This window comes from Callospermophilus lateralis, chromosome 4, assembly GCF_048772815.1.
Source record: "Callospermophilus lateralis isolate mCalLat2 chromosome 4, mCalLat2.hap1, whole genome shotgun sequence".
Taxonomy (NCBI): Eukaryota; Metazoa; Chordata; class Mammalia; order Rodentia; family Sciuridae; genus Callospermophilus; species Callospermophilus lateralis.
This window is the reverse complement of record NC_135308.1, coordinates 49,704,703-49,722,971: the sequence shown is the minus strand read 5'-3', so window position 1 is coordinate 49,722,971 and position 18,269 is coordinate 49,704,703. Positions and strand designations below refer to the sequence as shown.

The 18,269-nt window shown below is 38.2% G+C and overlaps 1 protein-coding gene and 1 long non-coding RNA gene across 2 annotated transcripts in view; one reads left to right on the top strand and one right to left on the bottom strand.

Annotated features, from left to right (window-relative positions):
* The window catches only part of LOC143397602 (uncharacterized), a 28,359-nt gene extending 19,107 nt beyond the window's left edge, over positions 1-9,252 (bottom strand). Inside the window, exon 1 of the long non-coding RNA XR_013091180.1 lies at positions 9,166-9,252. This is a non-coding gene — a long non-coding RNA (uncharacterized LOC143397602). The remainder of the gene's footprint in view (positions 1-9,165) is intronic.
* A 5,001-nt stretch (positions 9,253-14,253) lies between these two features.
* On the top strand, positions 14,254-15,696 carry LOC143398236 (protein phosphatase 1 regulatory subunit 3C-like). The gene is made up of 3 exons (XM_076855272.1): positions 14,254-14,258; positions 14,544-14,632; positions 14,906-15,696. The coding sequence occupies exons 1-3, from the start codon at positions 14,254-14,256 to the stop codon at positions 15,394-15,396; spliced, it is 585 nt and encodes a 194-aa protein (XP_076711387.1). The 3' UTR covers positions 15,397-15,696.
* Positions 15,697-18,269: the final 2,573 nt, after the last annotated feature.

The window sequence follows — 18,269 nt, the reverse complement described above, 5'->3', positions numbered from 1 at the left end:
CTTTCTTCTCAGCAGCACATGGATATTCTCTAAAATAGATCATATCTTATGCCACAAAGCATCTCTTAGAAAACATACATACAAAAAAGATAATACCCTGCATTCTATAAGATCATAGTAGAATGAAATTAGAAATCAATGATAAAATAAAAATAGAAGCTACTCTAATACCTGGAGACTAAATAATATGCTATTGAATGACAAATGGATAGCAGAAAAAATCAGGAATGAAATAAAAAAATACTTAGATGTCAACAAGAATAGTAATACAACGTATCAAAATCTCTGGGACAGTGTGAAGGCAGTGCTAAAAGGAAAGTTCAATGCATTGAACTCATTCATTAAAAGAATAGAAAGTCAACAAATAAATGACCTAATATTATATCTCAAAGCCCTAGAAAAAGAAGAACAAATCAATACCTAAAGCAGTAGAAGGCAGGAAATAATTAAAATCAGAGCTGAAATCAATGAAATTGAAACAAGAGAAACAATTTAAAAATTGACAAAAAGTTGATTCTTTGAAAAAAAATAAAATTGATAAACCCTTAGCTATACTAACAAAGAGAGAGAAAACTCAAAATACTAAAATTTTGATTAAAAAAGGAAATATCACAATGGACCCTACTAAAATACAGAGGATAATCAGAAACTATTTTGAAAATTTATACTCCAATAAAATAGAAAATCTTGAGGACATCAACAAATTTCTAGAGTCATATGATTTACCCAAATTTAATCAGGAGAATTTATGCAATTTAAACAGATTAATTTCAAGCAATGAAATAGAAGACACTGCAAAAGCCTACCAATTAAGAAAAGCCCAGGATCAGACGGATTCTCATCCAAGTTCTACAAGACCTTCAGAGAAGAACAAGCATCAATGCTTCTTAAATTATTCCATGAAATATAAAAGGAGGGAACCCTACAAACTCATTCTATGGAAGCTAGTATCACTCTGATACCAAAGCAGACAAAGATACATCAAGGAAAGAAAACTTCAGACAAATATTCCTCATGAATACAGATGCAAAAATCCCCAATAAAATTCTGGCAAATAGCATACAAAAACATATTAAAAAGATGGTGGGGCTGGGGATGTGGCTCAAGCAGTAGCGCGCTCGCCTGGCATGTGTGCGGCCCGGGTTCGATCCTCAGCACCACATACAAACAAAGATGTTGTGTCCGCCGATAACTAAAAAATAAATATTAAAAAAAAAGTTCTCTCTCTCTCTCTCTCTCTCTCTCTCTCTCTCTCTCTCTCCTCTCTCACTCTCTCTTTTAAAAAAAAAAAAAAAAAAGATGGTGCACCAGGATAAAGTGGGGTTCATCCCAGGGATATAAGTTTGGTTCATTGTATAGAAATTAATAAATGTTATTCATCACATCAATAGACTTAAAGACAAAAATCATATTATTATCTCAATAGATGCAGAAAAAGCATTTGACAAAATATAGCACTCCTTCATATTCAAAAAACTAGAGATAGTAGGAACATACTTCAACTTTGAAAAAGTTATCTATGATAAACCCAAGGCCAACATCATTCTAAATGGAGAAAAATTGAAAGCATACCCTCTAAGAATTGGAAAAAGACAAGATGCCCTCTTTCACCACTTCTATTCAACATCATTTTTGAGACTCAGCAATTGGACAGAAGAAAGAAATTAAAGGGATATGAATAGGAAAAGAAGAACTCAAACTATCACTATTTGCCTACAACATGATTCTATATTTAGAAGACTCCAAAATTTCACCAGTAAATTCTAGAACTAATAAATGAAGTCAGCAAGGTAGCAGGATATAAAATTAACCTCCATAAATCAAATGAGTTCCTTTACATCAGTGATAAATCCACTAAAAGATAAATTAGGAAAACTACCCCATTCACAATAGCCTCAAAAAAATTAAATAAACTACTTGGGAATGAATCTAACAAAAGAGGTGAAAGACCCACCCCTTAATGAAAACTACAGAACACTAATGAAAGAAATTGAAAAAGACTTTAGGAGATGGAAAGATCTCTCATGCCCTTGGATAGGCAGAATTAATATTGTCAAAATGGCCATACTAACAAAAGCATTATACAGATTTAATTCCTATTAAAATCCCAATGACATTCTTCATAGAACTATAAAAAGCAATCATGAAATTCATTTGTAAAAATAAGAGACCTAGGATAGTCAAAGCAATCCTTAGAAAGAAAAGTGAATACAAGACCTTAAACTATACTACAGAGCCATAGTAACAAAGGGCATAATATTGGTACCAAAACAGACATGTAGACCAATGAATAATACAGAATAGAAGACACAGAGACAAACCCACATTAATACAGTAATCTCATACTAGTCAAAGGCACCAAAAACATGTTAGAGAAAAGATAGCTTCTTTAACAAATGGTGCTGAGAAAACTGGAAATCCATATGTAGCAAAATGAAATTAAACCCCTAACTTTCACCCTGCACACAACTCAACTCAAAGTGGATCTTAGACACTAAGAAAGAGACCCTGTGCCTAATGGAAGAAAAAGTAGGCCCAAATCTTCACCACATCAACTTAGGAACTAACTCCCTTAACAAGACTCCTAAAGTTCAAGAAGTAAAATTAAGAATCAATAAATGAGATAGAGTCAAACCAAAAGCTTTACAGCAAAGGAATCAATAACATGAAAAAAGATTTTCTCCCTACAGAATGGGAGAAAATCTTTACCACATGAACATGTACCTCAGACAGACCACTAATTTCCAAGATACATAAAGAATTCAAAAAACTTAACACTAAAGAAAAAATAACCTAATCAATAAATGGGCTAAGGAACAGAACAGACACTTCATAGAAGAAGAAGTACAATCAATCAACAAATATGTGAAAAAATGTTCAACATCTCTAACAATTAGTGAAATGCAAATCAAAACCACACTGAGATTCTATCCCACTCCAGTCAGAATGGCAATTATCAAGGATACAAGCAACAATAAATGTTGGTGAGAATGGATAAAAATGTACACTCATACACTGCTAGTGGGACTGCAAATCAGTGTAACCACTCTGGAAAGCAGCATGGAGATTCCCCAGAAAACTTGGAATGGAACCACCATATGACTCAGTTATCCCACTCCTCAGTTTATACCCAAAGGACTTAAAATCAACATATTGTAGTGATACAGCCATATCAGTGTTTATAGCAGCTCAATTCACAATAGTTAAACTATAGAACCAACCTAATGTGCCCTTCAACAGATGCATGGATAAGGAAAATGTGGTATATATACACAATAGAATATTACTCAGCCTTAAAGAAGAATGAAATTATGGCATTTACCAGTAAGTGGATGGAACTAGAGAATATCATGCTAAGCAAAATAAGCCAACCCCAAAGGACAAAAAGCTGAATGTTTTCTCTGATATTTGGAAGTTAATTCACAATAATGAAAGGGGACTAGGGAAGAATAGAGGTACTTTGGGTTATACAGAGTGGCAAGAAGGGAGGGGAGTGGGTAAGGGGATAGGAAGAATAATAGAATGAATCAGACATTTTGACCCTCTGAACACATATGATTACATGACTGATATAATTCTATATCATGTACAACCAGAAGAATGAGAAGTTATACTCCGTTTATGTATGATGTGTCAAAATGCATTCTACTGTCATGTATAAATAATCAGAACAAATAAAAAATACTAATAAAAAAGAAAACAATTAGGCTGGGACACACATGTTCAGAGGTTATATCCTGCACCATCTTGAGACTCTGCCAGCAAGAAGGCCATGACCAGATATGGACCCTCAATCTTGCACTTGCAAATCTGTGAGTCAAAATAAATCTCCTTTCTTTACAACTCAAAAAAAAAAAAAAAAAGAAGAAGAAGAGAAAAAAATAAAAAGAACAACAAAGAAAAGAAAGAGAGAGGGAAGTTAAGGCAGGATTGCAAGTTTGAGGCCAACCTCAGCAATTGAACAAGACCCTGTCTCAAAAAAACAAAGAAGACCTTGTACGTATAATATGTCAAAATACATTCTACTGTCATTTAAAAAGAACAAAAATATTAAATACTAAAATAAGTAAATAAATGATTTTAAAAAATAAAGAGCTGGATATGTAGCTCAGGGATAGCATACCTGGGCTCAATCCCCAGTCCTGAAGGAAAAAAAAAAAAGGAAGCAACTAAACAATTACATCTTTCTTTGCACTAATCTCTAAATGCAGCTTAGACTTATGTTTTGTTAGGAATCTAGGCAATAAGCCACAGTAATATTATCAATACATGTGACTCTGTCACCAACAGAAATCAGATATTTTCCTGCCACATTTATGGTTGTCACAGATATCTCAAAATGTCATTTATATTCAGCACTGTTTCTAAATTATAGTCAGTTGTTAGACTGCTGCTAGAACTTGTTATTTGATGCATTGAAAAAGAAGCGCATATATTACAATCATCACAAAATTTTTCAATGTTTTGATAACTGTATTTCAATATAATAGTTTTTCTTTCTACTGCTATATGTTTATTTTAAATCATTTAAAGCATTGAGAAGGAGCTTACAGCTTCAACAGACTGCCCAAAGGGTCTATGGAATAAGAAAGATTAAGCACTTCTAGCCTAGAGGGAGTGAGGGAGAGTGGTTGCAGTTCAGGGCTTAAAAAGGGCAAGAATTCTGGTAAACCACTTTGAATTTAGGATCAGGAAATTAGGAGTAAAAGTAAATTAGAAGTAAACCACTGATTCCTAGTACCACCACCACCACCAAAAAAATAAAAATAAAAATAAACCAGCCCAGTTCAGTTCTTTCAGTGTAAGAAATTCAGTATATTTAGGTATCATTGTTATTCATAACACCTTACCTAAACATGTTGGCTTTAAATACTGTTAAGACAATTTAGCTACATGTTTTTGTTTTTTCTTTTTGTGATAGTGAAGATTGAACTCAAATCTTCCTACATGCTAGGCAAGTACTCTGCCATTGAGCTACCCCTTTTATTTTATTTTGAGATAGGGTCTCCATAATTTGCTGAGGCTCGCCTGGGACCTGCAATCTTCCTGTCTCGACCTCTGGAGTAGCTGAGATTACAGGCATGAGCCAAGTAACCAGCTCAGATTTTTTCTTACTTAGAATTATTATTTTCTTAGAATTATTATTTATTCATAAAAGGTAAATGATTTGTTAAAGTTGGGGAGTAACAAAGAAAAAAATATCATTCAATTACTTAAAAGTTTATATTAGCTGCGTTGGCCCAATTTTGAATCATGTGGAAGGCCACATGGAAACCTTAAACTTATAAACTGGATTAAAACTATCCACATTGCTATTGACTCCAGTCATTTGGCAGAAGTCAACTAAAATCATGTCTGAGGAAAGATAACATCCTAGGCCTCCAAAGACTTCTGTAAATATTTTTTCCGCTCCAACATCTAGCATGATAACTAGGCACATAAGGAGAAGAGATAATATGAAGGAGAACCAACAGAAGCAACAGATAAGAGAAAGAGGTACTCCAGATAGTGGAATTGCTAGCAACAGGCTATAAAACAAGCATGTTCCTGGAGATAAAAGATGAACTCAAAATTTTCAGCAAGGAAGTAGAAGCAATAAAAAGTAACTTTGGACTGGGGGTGTAGCTCAGTGGAAGAGCCTTTTCCTAGAATGCACAAGGTCCTGGGTTCCAACCCCAACACCACAAGAAAAAAAGAAAGAAAAAGAAAAGTAACAATGCAATCCCCTTCAACAAACACAAAAGTAACATTGCTGATTTGAGAAAGAACATTAGCAATTGGCAAGTCCCAGAGGGAGATCTCAGACTGAAGGTAGGTGGGTAATTAGAGTAAGGGAGAGAAGACTCTAGGATGATATCTGATCTGTGTAACTAAAAACAATATTAATGAATACAGGGTTATTTAGAAAAAGAATGTTTTTGTTGTTGTTGTTGTTGTTGTTGTTGTTGTTGTTTTGATACTGGGGATTGCATCCAGGACAACTTTACCATTGAGCTACATCCCCAGTCCTTTTTATTGTTTTTGTTTGTTTGTTTTTAAGAGAGAGAGAGAGAGAGAATTTTTTAATATTTACTTTTTAGTTTTTGGTGGACACATCTTTATTTTATTTTTACGTGGTGCTTAGGTTCGAACCCAGCGCCCCGCACATGCAAAGTGACGCACTGCCACTTGAGCCACATCCCCAGTCCTATTGTTACTTTTGAGACAGGGTTTTGCTAAGTTGCTGAGGCTGGACTCAAACTTTGCATCCTCCTGCTTCAACCTCTCAAGTTGCTGGGACTAAAGGCATGCACCACTGTACTCAGGTTAGGAAAAACAATTTGTAAGGTGGAGATGGAATGTACAAAATGATGAGTTCTGTCAAGGATACATTGAGTTTTTTGTATTTGTGGGACAAGATAGTGAAGATTCCTGCAAGAGTCCAAATGTCTAGAACTCAGAAGATGATCCAGTTGTGGGTATAACATAACCAAAGGACAAATACAGAATGTAGAGTTTCAGGGCTTTGGGTTGCAGGTGATGAAACTCAACCTGAAATAGCTTTAGGAAAAAGGGAGAGAGCTGGGGAAATGTGGCTTAATGGTAGCACATTTGCCTAGCAAGTGAGAGGCTCCGGGTCCCTTCCTCAGCATTGCAAAAGAAAAGAACACTTATTTGTTGCAATATCTGCAAATGGCAGCTGGCCTCCAAGAACCAAATAGATCCACAGATTCCAACACCTTTGAGAGAGGTGTGTGGGTTTCATATTCTTGATTTCTTCTCTAAGTCCCAAGTCTCTAAAGTCCCTACAGGTGCAGCCTCAGGAAGCTCCAGGAGGCTTTACAGTTGATCCACTCCAGCTCTGTGTGGAAAGACAGCACCTCGGACCCATCTACCTGATTTAAGTTCCAATTGACTGCTCTGGTTAGAACATGTGCTCACCCCTTGAATCAATCACTAAAACTGGCCCTACCAGCCTGGGAGATCAGATGTGTCACAGAAATGCAAATGGAGAAGGACCAGTCAGATAGAAACAATAGCCATTTTAGCCCTCAGGAGTGTCACTTGTATTTCTTTTTTTATAAATTTGACGCAATGGAATCAAATCACTTGTATTTTTTTAAAATTAATTTGTTTTTATCACCTGTTTTCTCTAGTGACCCAAGAATTCAAGGAACTCACTCCCACTCACTCACTCCCACCATTTATGGGAATAAGTAACTAGAATTCCTAAGCAGTCTGCTGTCATTGAACAACTTGTAAGCTTTATTGCCATTGTCCACTTCTTGGGCCATTGTTCTCCCTGGGCTTCACTAAGTGACTCCCTTACTTGGGAAGCAAAGAAAATTAATAATTCCTATCAATCTAACTTCATCTTTATTTTATTTTATTTTTTATTTATATATGACAGTGGAATGCATTACAATTCTTATTACATATATAGAGCACAATTTTTCCTATCTCTGGTTGTATACATAATATATTCATACCAACTCGCATCTTCATACCTGTACTTTGGATAATAATGATCATCGCATTCAACCATCATTAATTACCCCATGCCCCCTCCCTTCCTTTCCCACTGCTCTGTCCAATCTAGAGTCTGTCTATTCCTCCCATGCTCCCTCTCTCTATTCCACTATGAATCAGCCTCCTTATATCAAAGAAAACATTCAGCATTTGGTTTTTTGGGATTGGCTAACTTCACTTAGCATTATCTTTTCTAACTGCATCCATTTACCTGCAAATGTCATGATTTTATTCTCTTTTATTGCTGAGTAATATTCCATTGTGTATATATGACACATGTTTTATCCATTCATCTATTGGAGGGCATGTAGGTTGGTTCCACAATTTAGCTATTGTGAATTGTGCTGCTATAAACATTGATGTGGCTGTGTCCCTGTAGTATGCTGTTTTTAAGTCTTTTGGTATAACCGAGTCATCTTTAGCTTTTATTATAAAAATTATAAAATATTTCAGACACAGAAAATATAACAGATAGTTTTCCCCACTCTCCTAATAGTATATCTTCAAGATCTTCCCAGTTGGGTACAAATGTTGATACTGTCCTGAGTTGGTGTGGTGACCACACACTCCTGTAATTCCAGCTACTTGGGAGGCTGAGGCAAGAGGATTTCAAGTTCAAGGCCAGCCTGGGCAATTTAGCAAGCCCCTGTCTCAAAATTAAAAAAAAAAAATTAAAAGAGCTGGTGGTATAGTTCAGTAGTAGAACTCTTGCCTACCATGTTAGAGACTCTAGATTCAATCACCAGTATTGGGGAGTGGGGAGAGAAGAAAGAAAGAAAGAAAGGAAGGAAGGAAGGAAGGAAGGAGGAAAGAAAGAAAGAATCCTGGATCTCTCTCTCTCTCTTTTTTTTAAGAATCTCATTGCCTGGATATATCATAGTTTACTTGACCAGTTACCTAAAGATGATCACTTAGATTGTTTCTAAAGTTCTGCTATTGCAATCACTGCTACATTGAAAACTCTTGTATATGCGTCATTTCATTGACACAAAGGTATCTACAGGATTATACACACACACACATATCTTATATATTGTGCATACTAATCCTTTGTTGATCATGTGCACTGCAGATATATCTTTTTCTAAAACTAAAATTCTGTCCTTTGTTATGCATAAATAGTCAGATGAATTCAGCCAGTGTTCTTTGTCCTGTGCTTCTTATGTGCTACATGAGGAGTCTTTTCTTATACCAAGGGTATATATGAATTTTTCAATATTTTATTCTAAAACTTTAAGGTTTTGCATTTCATATTTAGGTATTTAATCCAACTAAAATTAATTGGGAGATATGGTGTGATGCAGAAATTGAAACTTTTTCCATAAGCATCCCAGTATCTTGGGATTTGGAGTCAAAAAACTAGATTCAAATCTGGAATCTGCATATTTTTTTTCTTTTTGGAATCTGCATTTTTATTAACAGGGATAATAACAATACCAACATAACAAGCGTTGGTGCAAGGAAAAAGTGATTTTTGAGAAGTCTAAAAAAAACCATACATCTATAAATTCTAAGCACATTATTATCTTCATCTACTTACTAGACAGCTATTGCTATTCCATTGGCAAATGTAAAATCTTCAGCTTTTTCATGGTCACCCATAAGCAGTGTGACCAAGATTGCAAACTAGCACTTATGACTCAGAAAATCACTTACCTTTCCCTGACCCCAGGCTGTTTGTTAGGCAAAAATATGTCCTGGCATTGAGCTCTTCAGAAGGCACCTATAAAGGCCGTGCCTGCCTAACTGTCCGGTTTCCAATTGTGTTAAGTAACACGCTTGCTTAACTTAGATCTTTTCCAATCCTAACTTTGGTTGAAAGTGTTCTTCTGATTCAAGGTCTCTTTGTGGGTAAAAGGTTTTTAGAATCTTTGAAATTTTTACATGTTTTTGTGCTTATATGTTTGTGTGTTTAACTAGATTTGGAAGATGTATTTGCTAGCTTTCTGTTGCTATGGTGAAATAACTGAGATAATTCACTTATGAGGAGAAAGGATTTATTTTGGCTCACAGTTTTAGAGGTTTCAGTCCATGGTCACTTGGTCCCCTTGCTGTATACCTGTCATGAAGCAGAACATCATGGCGGTGGGGTGGGGTATGTGGTACAGCTAAGCTGCTTACTTTATGGTGGCTGGGAAATAGAGAGAGGAAGAGGTTAGGGATCTCAATATCCCCTTTGAACAGCCCTAATAACCCAACTTCCTTCCATTAGACCCCTCTTCTTAACAGTTCCACTTTTAGGAAGCTCCACAGGCTGGGGCCCAAGCCTTCAATACGTGGGCCTCTGGGGAAGACTTCAAATCTAAATGTTCTCCATATGCATACCTAAGGTTTAGGATTATGAACATAATCCTGAAAAATAGAAGTCTATATAATTGAGAAAATGCTCTTTTAGTCTATATTAGCATTTGATTTGGTAATAATGGCAGAATCATGTTGAACTAGATGCTTGGCATTAGCCAACATAAACAAAACAAAAAACAAAAAAACCTCTTATGCAATGGTAGCCAATTGAAATCCTAGAGTTCTTGAAAGTATCAAAAACAAAGAGAAAAAGAAGAGAAATCTAGAAAAAACACAGTTCAGTACTTTTTGTTCCCACAAAATAACCACACCCTGAAAAGGAAGGTGGGCAATAGAGAAATAAACAGAGCTATGACACACTGATATTACCAAGGCAAAAATGATGTCAATAGAAAAGTTAACAAAAACTTAAAGGCAAACGCATTAGGTAGAATGAAGAGGTTTATTAATCTTTAATATAAGACAAAATTACCAAGAAGATACAATAGTACTAAACCTTCACCACCACACAAGATAGCATTACAAAGCCTAAACTGTTAACATATACAAGGATTAGAGAAAAACATAATCATCACAGAAGAACTGGACATTCTTTTTTTAGAATTTGAGCAGTGGGAGAACCTCATTTTATCAAACTGAAAAAAATTCTTTCTTTATTCTTTTCATTTCTTTCTTTTTTTTTTTTTTTTTTTTTGTACTGGGGATTGGACCAGGGGGTACTTTACTGCTGAACTACATCCCCAGTCCTTTCTTTTTTTTTTATTTCAAGACAGAGTTTTGCAAAGTTGCTGAGAGTCTCCCTAAATTGCCCAAGCTGGTCTTGAACTTGTGATCTTTCTGCCTCAGTCTCCCAGTTGCTGGAATTATTGGCATAAGCGCCCAGCAAAAAAACAAAACAAAACTTTCTTTTTTTCATAAAATTTGATTACATACTAACCGCCAAAGAAATCTCAGTAAATTCCTCAAAATACAAGTCATAAAGGTCATAAAGATCACATTCTCTGAAGTAAGTCCCATGTGGTTAGCAGCCTTGACAGTTGTGTTCATCTTTGTACCTCAGCACCTAATATGTTGTTTTGTGCATAGTAGGGATTTCTAAGTATTTGTTATATAAGTAAACAAGTAAAGAATGAAGACCTACAGCACAATTCACAAACAGGAAGAATATATCTTCCCCCAAAGTAATCCCTTAGAAATATTAATAATACTTATTTTTTGTTGTTGATTTTGTTTTTTTTTAGGGAGGTTCTTTTTCTTTTTCTTTCTTTCTTGTTTTTTTGTTTTTGTTTTTTGTGGGGTTTGTTTGTTTGTTTGTTTGTTTGGGTACTGGGAATTGAAACCAGGAAAACCAAGAGTGCTTAACCACTGAACCACATCCCCAGTTCAAGTGGGGAGTTAAGGGTATAGCTCAGTTATACCTAGTATGTCCTTGGCACTGAGTTCCACCTCCAGAGAAGAAAGGAAGAAAAGAAGGAAGGGAGAGAGAGAGGAAGAAAGGAAGGGAGGGAGGAAAAGAGAGAGAGAAGAAAAGCAGTTGAGTATGGTTGCACATGCCTATAATTTCAGCAGGGAAGGGTAAGACGGTAATATCACTAGAGTCCAGGAGTTCAGGAGTTCAAAACCAGCCTGGGCAACAGAGCAGGACCCATCTCAAAAAAACAAAACAAAACAAAAAAACACTGTGTATAAACACAGATTTTTTTTTGTGGAAATTGCACAATCTTTACATGCATTTTAGGGGGGCAGCACAAAAGATTAAAACTAAAGAAAATAGAAAAATAAAATGGGAAAATTATTAAATGAGAACAACATACTAACTAGACAACAAGGAAATCAAAATACCTAAAACATTGAATAACAAATAAATAAATAATCCTCAAATCTGATCATGAAAAAGTAGGAAACGAAAATGAAGAATATTAGAAATAAAATAAAACATATTAGTGGGTGACCTTAGATTACACCACCAACATTCATAAGCACATCCATGAAGTGGACTGTAAGAAGTGTGCCCTTCAGTGACTCAGAGAAATCCAGAAATTTGCCATGAAGGAGATGGGGACTCCAGATGTATGCATTGATACCAGGATCAATGAAGTTTTCTGAATTGAAGGAATAAGGAATGCCCCATGCAGAACCTGTGTGGGGTTGTGCTGAAAACATTATGAAGATAAAGATGACACAAACAAGCTCTATGCAAATTATGTCCCTATTACCCCTTTCAAAAATGTAGGCAGTGGATGTGGATGAGAACTAACCACTGATTTCCAAAGTTCACATGTACATTGTTTACCAAAAAATAATGAGGTACTTTTTTTTCACCTATCATATTGGTAAGCATTTTAAAGTTTGATAATTTTGGGTTATGGTGAAGACGTGGGATGCCAGGGGGTGACGAATAACTTGTGTAGATTGATGCAGCAGGAATAGGAGCCCTTTATTGTAGGATAACAGAGGTATTTATACATTTTGCACAGCTTATCTTAATTAGCATAAACTAGATACAGCAGTCAACCAATAAGGAATCTCCACACTTAATGGCTCGCTTTTGTTACTTCACAAACTACTCCCTCTGGCATTTGGCCAGGCGTCATCCAGACTTGTTTACAGACTCTAACATTTCTCTGGCAAAATAACAGGTGCCAATCTGACTTGTTTACAGACCTTAACATTGGGAAAAGGGAAACTCTTGAAAGCTATTGGTGAAATTATAATTTTTTTTTTTTTTGTAGTGCTGGGGATCCAACCCAGAGCCTTATGTGTGCTTACCACTGAGCTACATTCCCAGTGCATACCTTTTGAACAGCTTCATTCTAAATATGGGTCATGGAGAAGTTTTCACATGTGTACACAAATATTCATACACAAGAGTGTTTGCTGCACCATTTTATAAGCAAAAAATTTACAACCTAAATGTCTATAGTAGAGTATGGTGAACCCATACAATGAAAGACTATGTACCAGGGAAAAAATTGAACTAATCTATAATATACTAACAAGAAAATATGTCCACTCTATCTTAAGTGGAAAATGCACATTGCCTAACTATTTGTTATTACCTTTTTTGTATGCATAACATTTTCAAACCGCTGTATAATGAACCACCTTCCAGTTTTTACCTCCTCCCTGTGTTTAATTGATTTTTCTCTTCTCCTTCTCCTTCTCCTTCTCCTTCTCCTTCTCCTTCTCCTTCCTCTTCCTCTTCTTCTTCTTCTATACTGGGGATTGAACCTGGGAATGCTCCACCACAGAACTACATCCCCAACTTCCCCTTTTATAATGTTATTGTATTTTTTATACCTTTATTTTTTTTATGTGGTGCTAAGAATAAAACCCAGTGCCTCACATGTGCTAGGCTACAACCCCAGCCCCAATTCTATTTTTTACTTTGAGATAAACTCTCACTAAGTTGTTGAGGCTGGCCTTGAACTTTTGATCCTCCTGCCTCAGCCTCCTGAGTTGCTGAGATTACAGACATATACCACCTGATTTTTTTAATTGAAATATAACATACATATGGAAAATTATTCTGGAAACACACCGGTGTTATCACCAATCAAATCAATGAAATCAAATATTACACAGGAGTGTGACACTCAGGAGAAAGGACTGGGATAAAGACAGATTTGGGAGCTATTCACATAAGATAATAAATAATTGTTAAAATTGGGTAAAGACCTCCAATGAAGAGGTACAAATTGAAAAAAAATGTAAAGCCCTGAGCACTCCAGGCACATGAAAATTTCAGGATAGAGAGAATAAACTGGGTCTGCAAACTAAACAGAAGGATACAGATTAAAAAACACCAGGAGCTGGGCGCAGAAGCGGCACACATGTGTAATCCCAGCAACTTGGGACAGTGGGGCAGGAGCATCACAAGTTCAAGGCCAGCCTCAGCAACTTAGCAAGACCCTTAGCAATTCAGTGAGACCCTATCTCTAAAAAAGGGATGGGGATGTGGCTCAGTGGTTAAGCACTCCTGGGTTCAATTCCAGGTACAAAAAGAAAAAGAAAAAGAAAAAAAAAAAACACCAGGAAAGTTTTGGCCATCAATGGAGACAATCAGATCATCTCCCGCACAGGCTGCAGCCCACCAGTGCCGCCTAGGCATACCAGGTGGGATTCCTTACCATGAGCTTTAGCATCTTACAGCCTTGTCACACTGGCCACAAAAAAACTGAAGCAGATACCCAGTGCCTAAGGACCACTGGAGGAGTTCTCTCTGTTGGTGCCACTCGGTGATCCTCCTGTCTCTGGATGCACCTTAGGGATATGGAGAGCACCAACTAGAAACACACTCCGTAGGAGGCAGTGAACAAAAATGTGAAGGAAGAGAAACCAGGAGTTTGAGAAAAGCCCCCCAATGGGTAGTTTGTAATAGTCCAGAAAAACAAGAGGCAGAGGAAAGAGAAGTGCCTTGAGATCCCTTGGAAATTCTACATGCAGTATGTTGGGAAACTTCTCTTTTCCTAAAATCTGCCCACAGCTGAGAGCCGTCCATCACTGTTCCTTCCCTCCTGATCACAGATCCCCACCACAGAAGAGGAAGAGGGACCAAGGCTGCCCCCGCAGGAGTGGAGTGCTGGTAGCCCTGGGCAGAGAGTCTGAGTCACACTTTTTGCCACATCCTTTTTCTTTCCCCAGCCACTGTTTTAAGATGTGAAAGGCTCTTCTGATTGGCTGCCTCCAAGGGGCCACGATTTCAGTTCTGCTGGTCCTTTGGGAGTCAGGGCTAAAGAAATAGTTCCTGCTGGGGAAAGTGGTCTCAGATTAGAGGAGCCCACGCCCCTGCCACGCACTGCTGCCTGGAGTGAAGTGGGTAAGTCCTCCGGTCTGTGGAAACTGATGGCTGTCACTTGGCTCTCAACCCACAGCATCTTTTTATCCTGGTTTCTTTTTATCCAGTTTCATCAGACTCTTGGGGGTGAGGGAGCCAACGGGGTGGGGATGGGGAGGGAATACTGTGATGCTGGAGGGAGGCAGAGGCGGTTGAGAATGCCGGTCCGCCCTCGCATCTGAACTTCCTTCCCCTTTCTCAAAGGTCCCCTTGCTGCTTTCTGTATACCCCCATGCATCTCCGTTTCACCCACAGTCCATTTTTCCGGCGGCAGCTGCGGCCTGGCGGAGTGGAGCTGCAACCCCCAGTTGTCCTTCCGCTCATGCCTAGCAGGACCTCCTGAACGTCAGAGACCCAAGAAGCAAGTGGTGTTTGCAGATACGAGAGGGCTCGCGTTGATATCCGTACACACGTTTGAAGATGTTGCGGGCAGAGCCCCTGAGGAGGGCTGGTGTCCAGTGCCCAGTTTCCCTGAACCACCATCACCAGTGTCACCAGAGTCACCAACCTGCTCCCTGGACTTCTGCACCCAATCGAAGGACCCTAGGGGATTCCAGAGGCGAGTGCAGACTCAGGGAGTGTCCTTGGAGCAGTGCTCTGAGCAGAGGCCTTCCTGCCGGGCACCGGGCACCGAATGGGTGCAACCGCAGGGCTTGCAGGAGGTGGTGTGGATGCGGATGCTCATGGCCTTCAATGCTGGGGGCTCTTTCCAAGAAGTGACCTATGTTTATGGGCCCCATCTTTGATGTAGATGAGATGTTGCCAAGAAGTCCCCCAACCGTCGAGTATGGTTCCAGTTTTGCTTCTCTTTACAGTGTGCTCAGCATTTGGGGGACAATAATCAAGGGCAAAACTACTGACCGCTTGGTGCCAGTCTCAAAGTCCTGCTCATCAGAGTCAAGCTGATCCCTCTGTGATTGCTTTTACTTTCTAAGTGAAGCCTGAATTTTTTTACCCAGATGTGCGTGTTTTCTATCTCTCCTGGAACTGTTTTCAGACTCTTCTTGACCTGAATTCATTGTGGGAGATAGGATTGACCCAACTCATAGCCCCTGCAGAAGGCCTGGAATGCCTTGCATTCTTCTCTCACGTGAGCAGGCTCACTTCCTGACCCAAGAGAGCTGTTTTCCTGTAGGAAGATTCCCAGTTGGACAACCTTTCCCATTGCTGGGAAGCCTTTGGAGCAAGCAGGAAACAGAAGAAATGTAAATAAAGACTTTGTATGTAATTTTTTGAAAGACCTAGCAGACAATGTCTGTAGAGACCAAGATGACCCATGTGGGCTTGGGCAAGCCTGTGTTCCAGAGGTTGGGAAGGGGTCACGTACACTGAAAGTAGGAGAAATGCCACACTGAATTGTGCAATTATACTTACCTCTCCAATATGGCACCAACTAGTTTTCTGGTAACCTGAAAGAGTCTTGCTTTGTCAGCTTTTGCTAAAAGAAATGTTCATTAAAACATCTGCTGGGCTTCATGAAGTAAACCCTCCTCCCCCTCCTTCCTCACTTAAGAGTTGGGTAACTGTCTCTGCCTATCTTAAAACAGATGACTTTAACACACACACACACACACACACACACACACACACACACACTTTTCAGTCATTTAGAACAGGGTTTTTTGGGTTTTTTTTTTTTTTTTTTTTTTTGGCAATTTACCTAGAACTTGGCTCCTAAGGCCCCCAAACTTTCCCTGTTGTGTACTTATTGCCCTGTAGTGAAAGTGTTTATTGAACTATTTGCCTCCCTCAGGACATGGGAAAGCTAGGACAGGACTACCTTGTACTCTATTGGTCCCCAGGCTGGTCAACCCCTTGGAGCTCAGGACAAATGTTAGATAATACATGAGTATTTGTGCCAAGTATGCCTCTAACTTAAGTGTTCAATGTTCTGAGAGCTTTAGTCATGGAAAGTTTTTGACCTTTATTCAGAGATTGTTCATTCTCAGGTTATTATTCATAGATGACACATTTTAAATAAAAGTTTTTTTAAAAAAATCTTAATATCTGATCTTTAACTTCTTAGGCTATATTTTTTTGTGTGCTAATAGCAGGCTATATAAGCGCAGTCACAGTGGTTGAGTAAGCAACATTTGCTTTGTTTATTATTTTCCCTGAAGGACCTACTCTGGCTGAGTCTCCCTGTATCAAACAGCCAGAATGTCCTGCCAGGTGGTTAACAGGGTAAAGATAGAAGCAGCCAAACCCATGGGCTTCCAGGGACAGTACGAACACAGTTGCAGCTCCCTTGTCTGATAAGGGTTGCTGTTGGAATCACGTGTGTTTCCTCCCTTTCTCGATCCCCCCGCACACCTTCTAGTAGCCCTGACTTCATTAAGGGATGATCATAAACAGGGCAGGAGGATCCATAACACATGCTGTCAGAATTGGGTATCATTCCCAAAGTAAAGCTAGCAAGAGGTGGAATGTAGCTCAGTGGCAGATTCCATGTTTAGTATGTGAGAGGACCTGGGTTCCATCCCAGCACCAAAAATAACAAAATAACCCCCAAAAGTGCTAGTAGGAATCCAAGAAAAAACAAGTTGCCAGCTATGACTTACTCCTACAAGGTGTGGTCATGTATATGTATGTGTGTGTGTATATATATATATATATATATGTGTGTGTGTGTGTGTGTGTGTGTGTGTGTACCAATCTAGAGTTTGTGAAATCTACATCTCCATAGGCATCAGAAAAAACACAATCAGTTGAGGACCGAGCACTAGGAAGGGGAGATACTGGAAGTCCAGTTGGATCAGGTGTTCCATTAGAGAGTCAGGATTTAGACTTTTTATATTATCTCCAAATAAAGTTATACATACAGCCACAGAAAACTAACAGGAATGAAAAAAAGATGCTGCTCCATATTCAGCTTTATTTTTGTTGGTGGTGGTATGGGTGATTGTGAACTCAGGCCCTCCTACTCTACCACTGAGCTACACCCCCAGCCAACATTGTTCAGCTTTGATTTTCACATTGTCAAACCACATTGCCTGGAGTGCACTTTGTTATTATTTCTTTTCTTCTTTCTTCTTACTTTAACTTGGCTTTACTTTTGCAATTATGGGGATTGAACCCAGGGACTCTCTACCACAGAGCTATATTCCCAGCTTTTTTTTTTTTTTTTTTTTTTTTGAGACAAGGTCTCACTAAGTTACTAAGGCTGGTCTCAAATTTGTGATTCTCCTGCTCAGCCTCCTGAGTTGCTGGTATTATTGGTGTGTAAAGCTGGTAGTATTACTGGTATGCACAGTGCCTGAAGTGCACTTTGAAATAACATTTGACATTTTCGTAAAGCCTTATCTTGCAAATAGCAGAAGTTTATTGACATTTTCCATTAAAATTGTCAATTTTGTAAATATACATGTATACCATATGCCAGTTATAATCCTGCCATGCCTTTTAAAAAATGTAGTAATAATCTCTACAAACAAAAACAAGTGGTCTGGGTCTTTCTTGACCTCTGAAAGGTCCAGACTAAGATAAACAGGTTGTTATGGTTTGGATCTTAATTGTTCCCCCAAAGCTCATGTGTTAAAGCCTTGTTCCTTAGCTGATGATGCTTTTAGAGATGTGACCTGGTAGAAGGAAGTTAGGTCACCGGGGATCTGCCTTATTT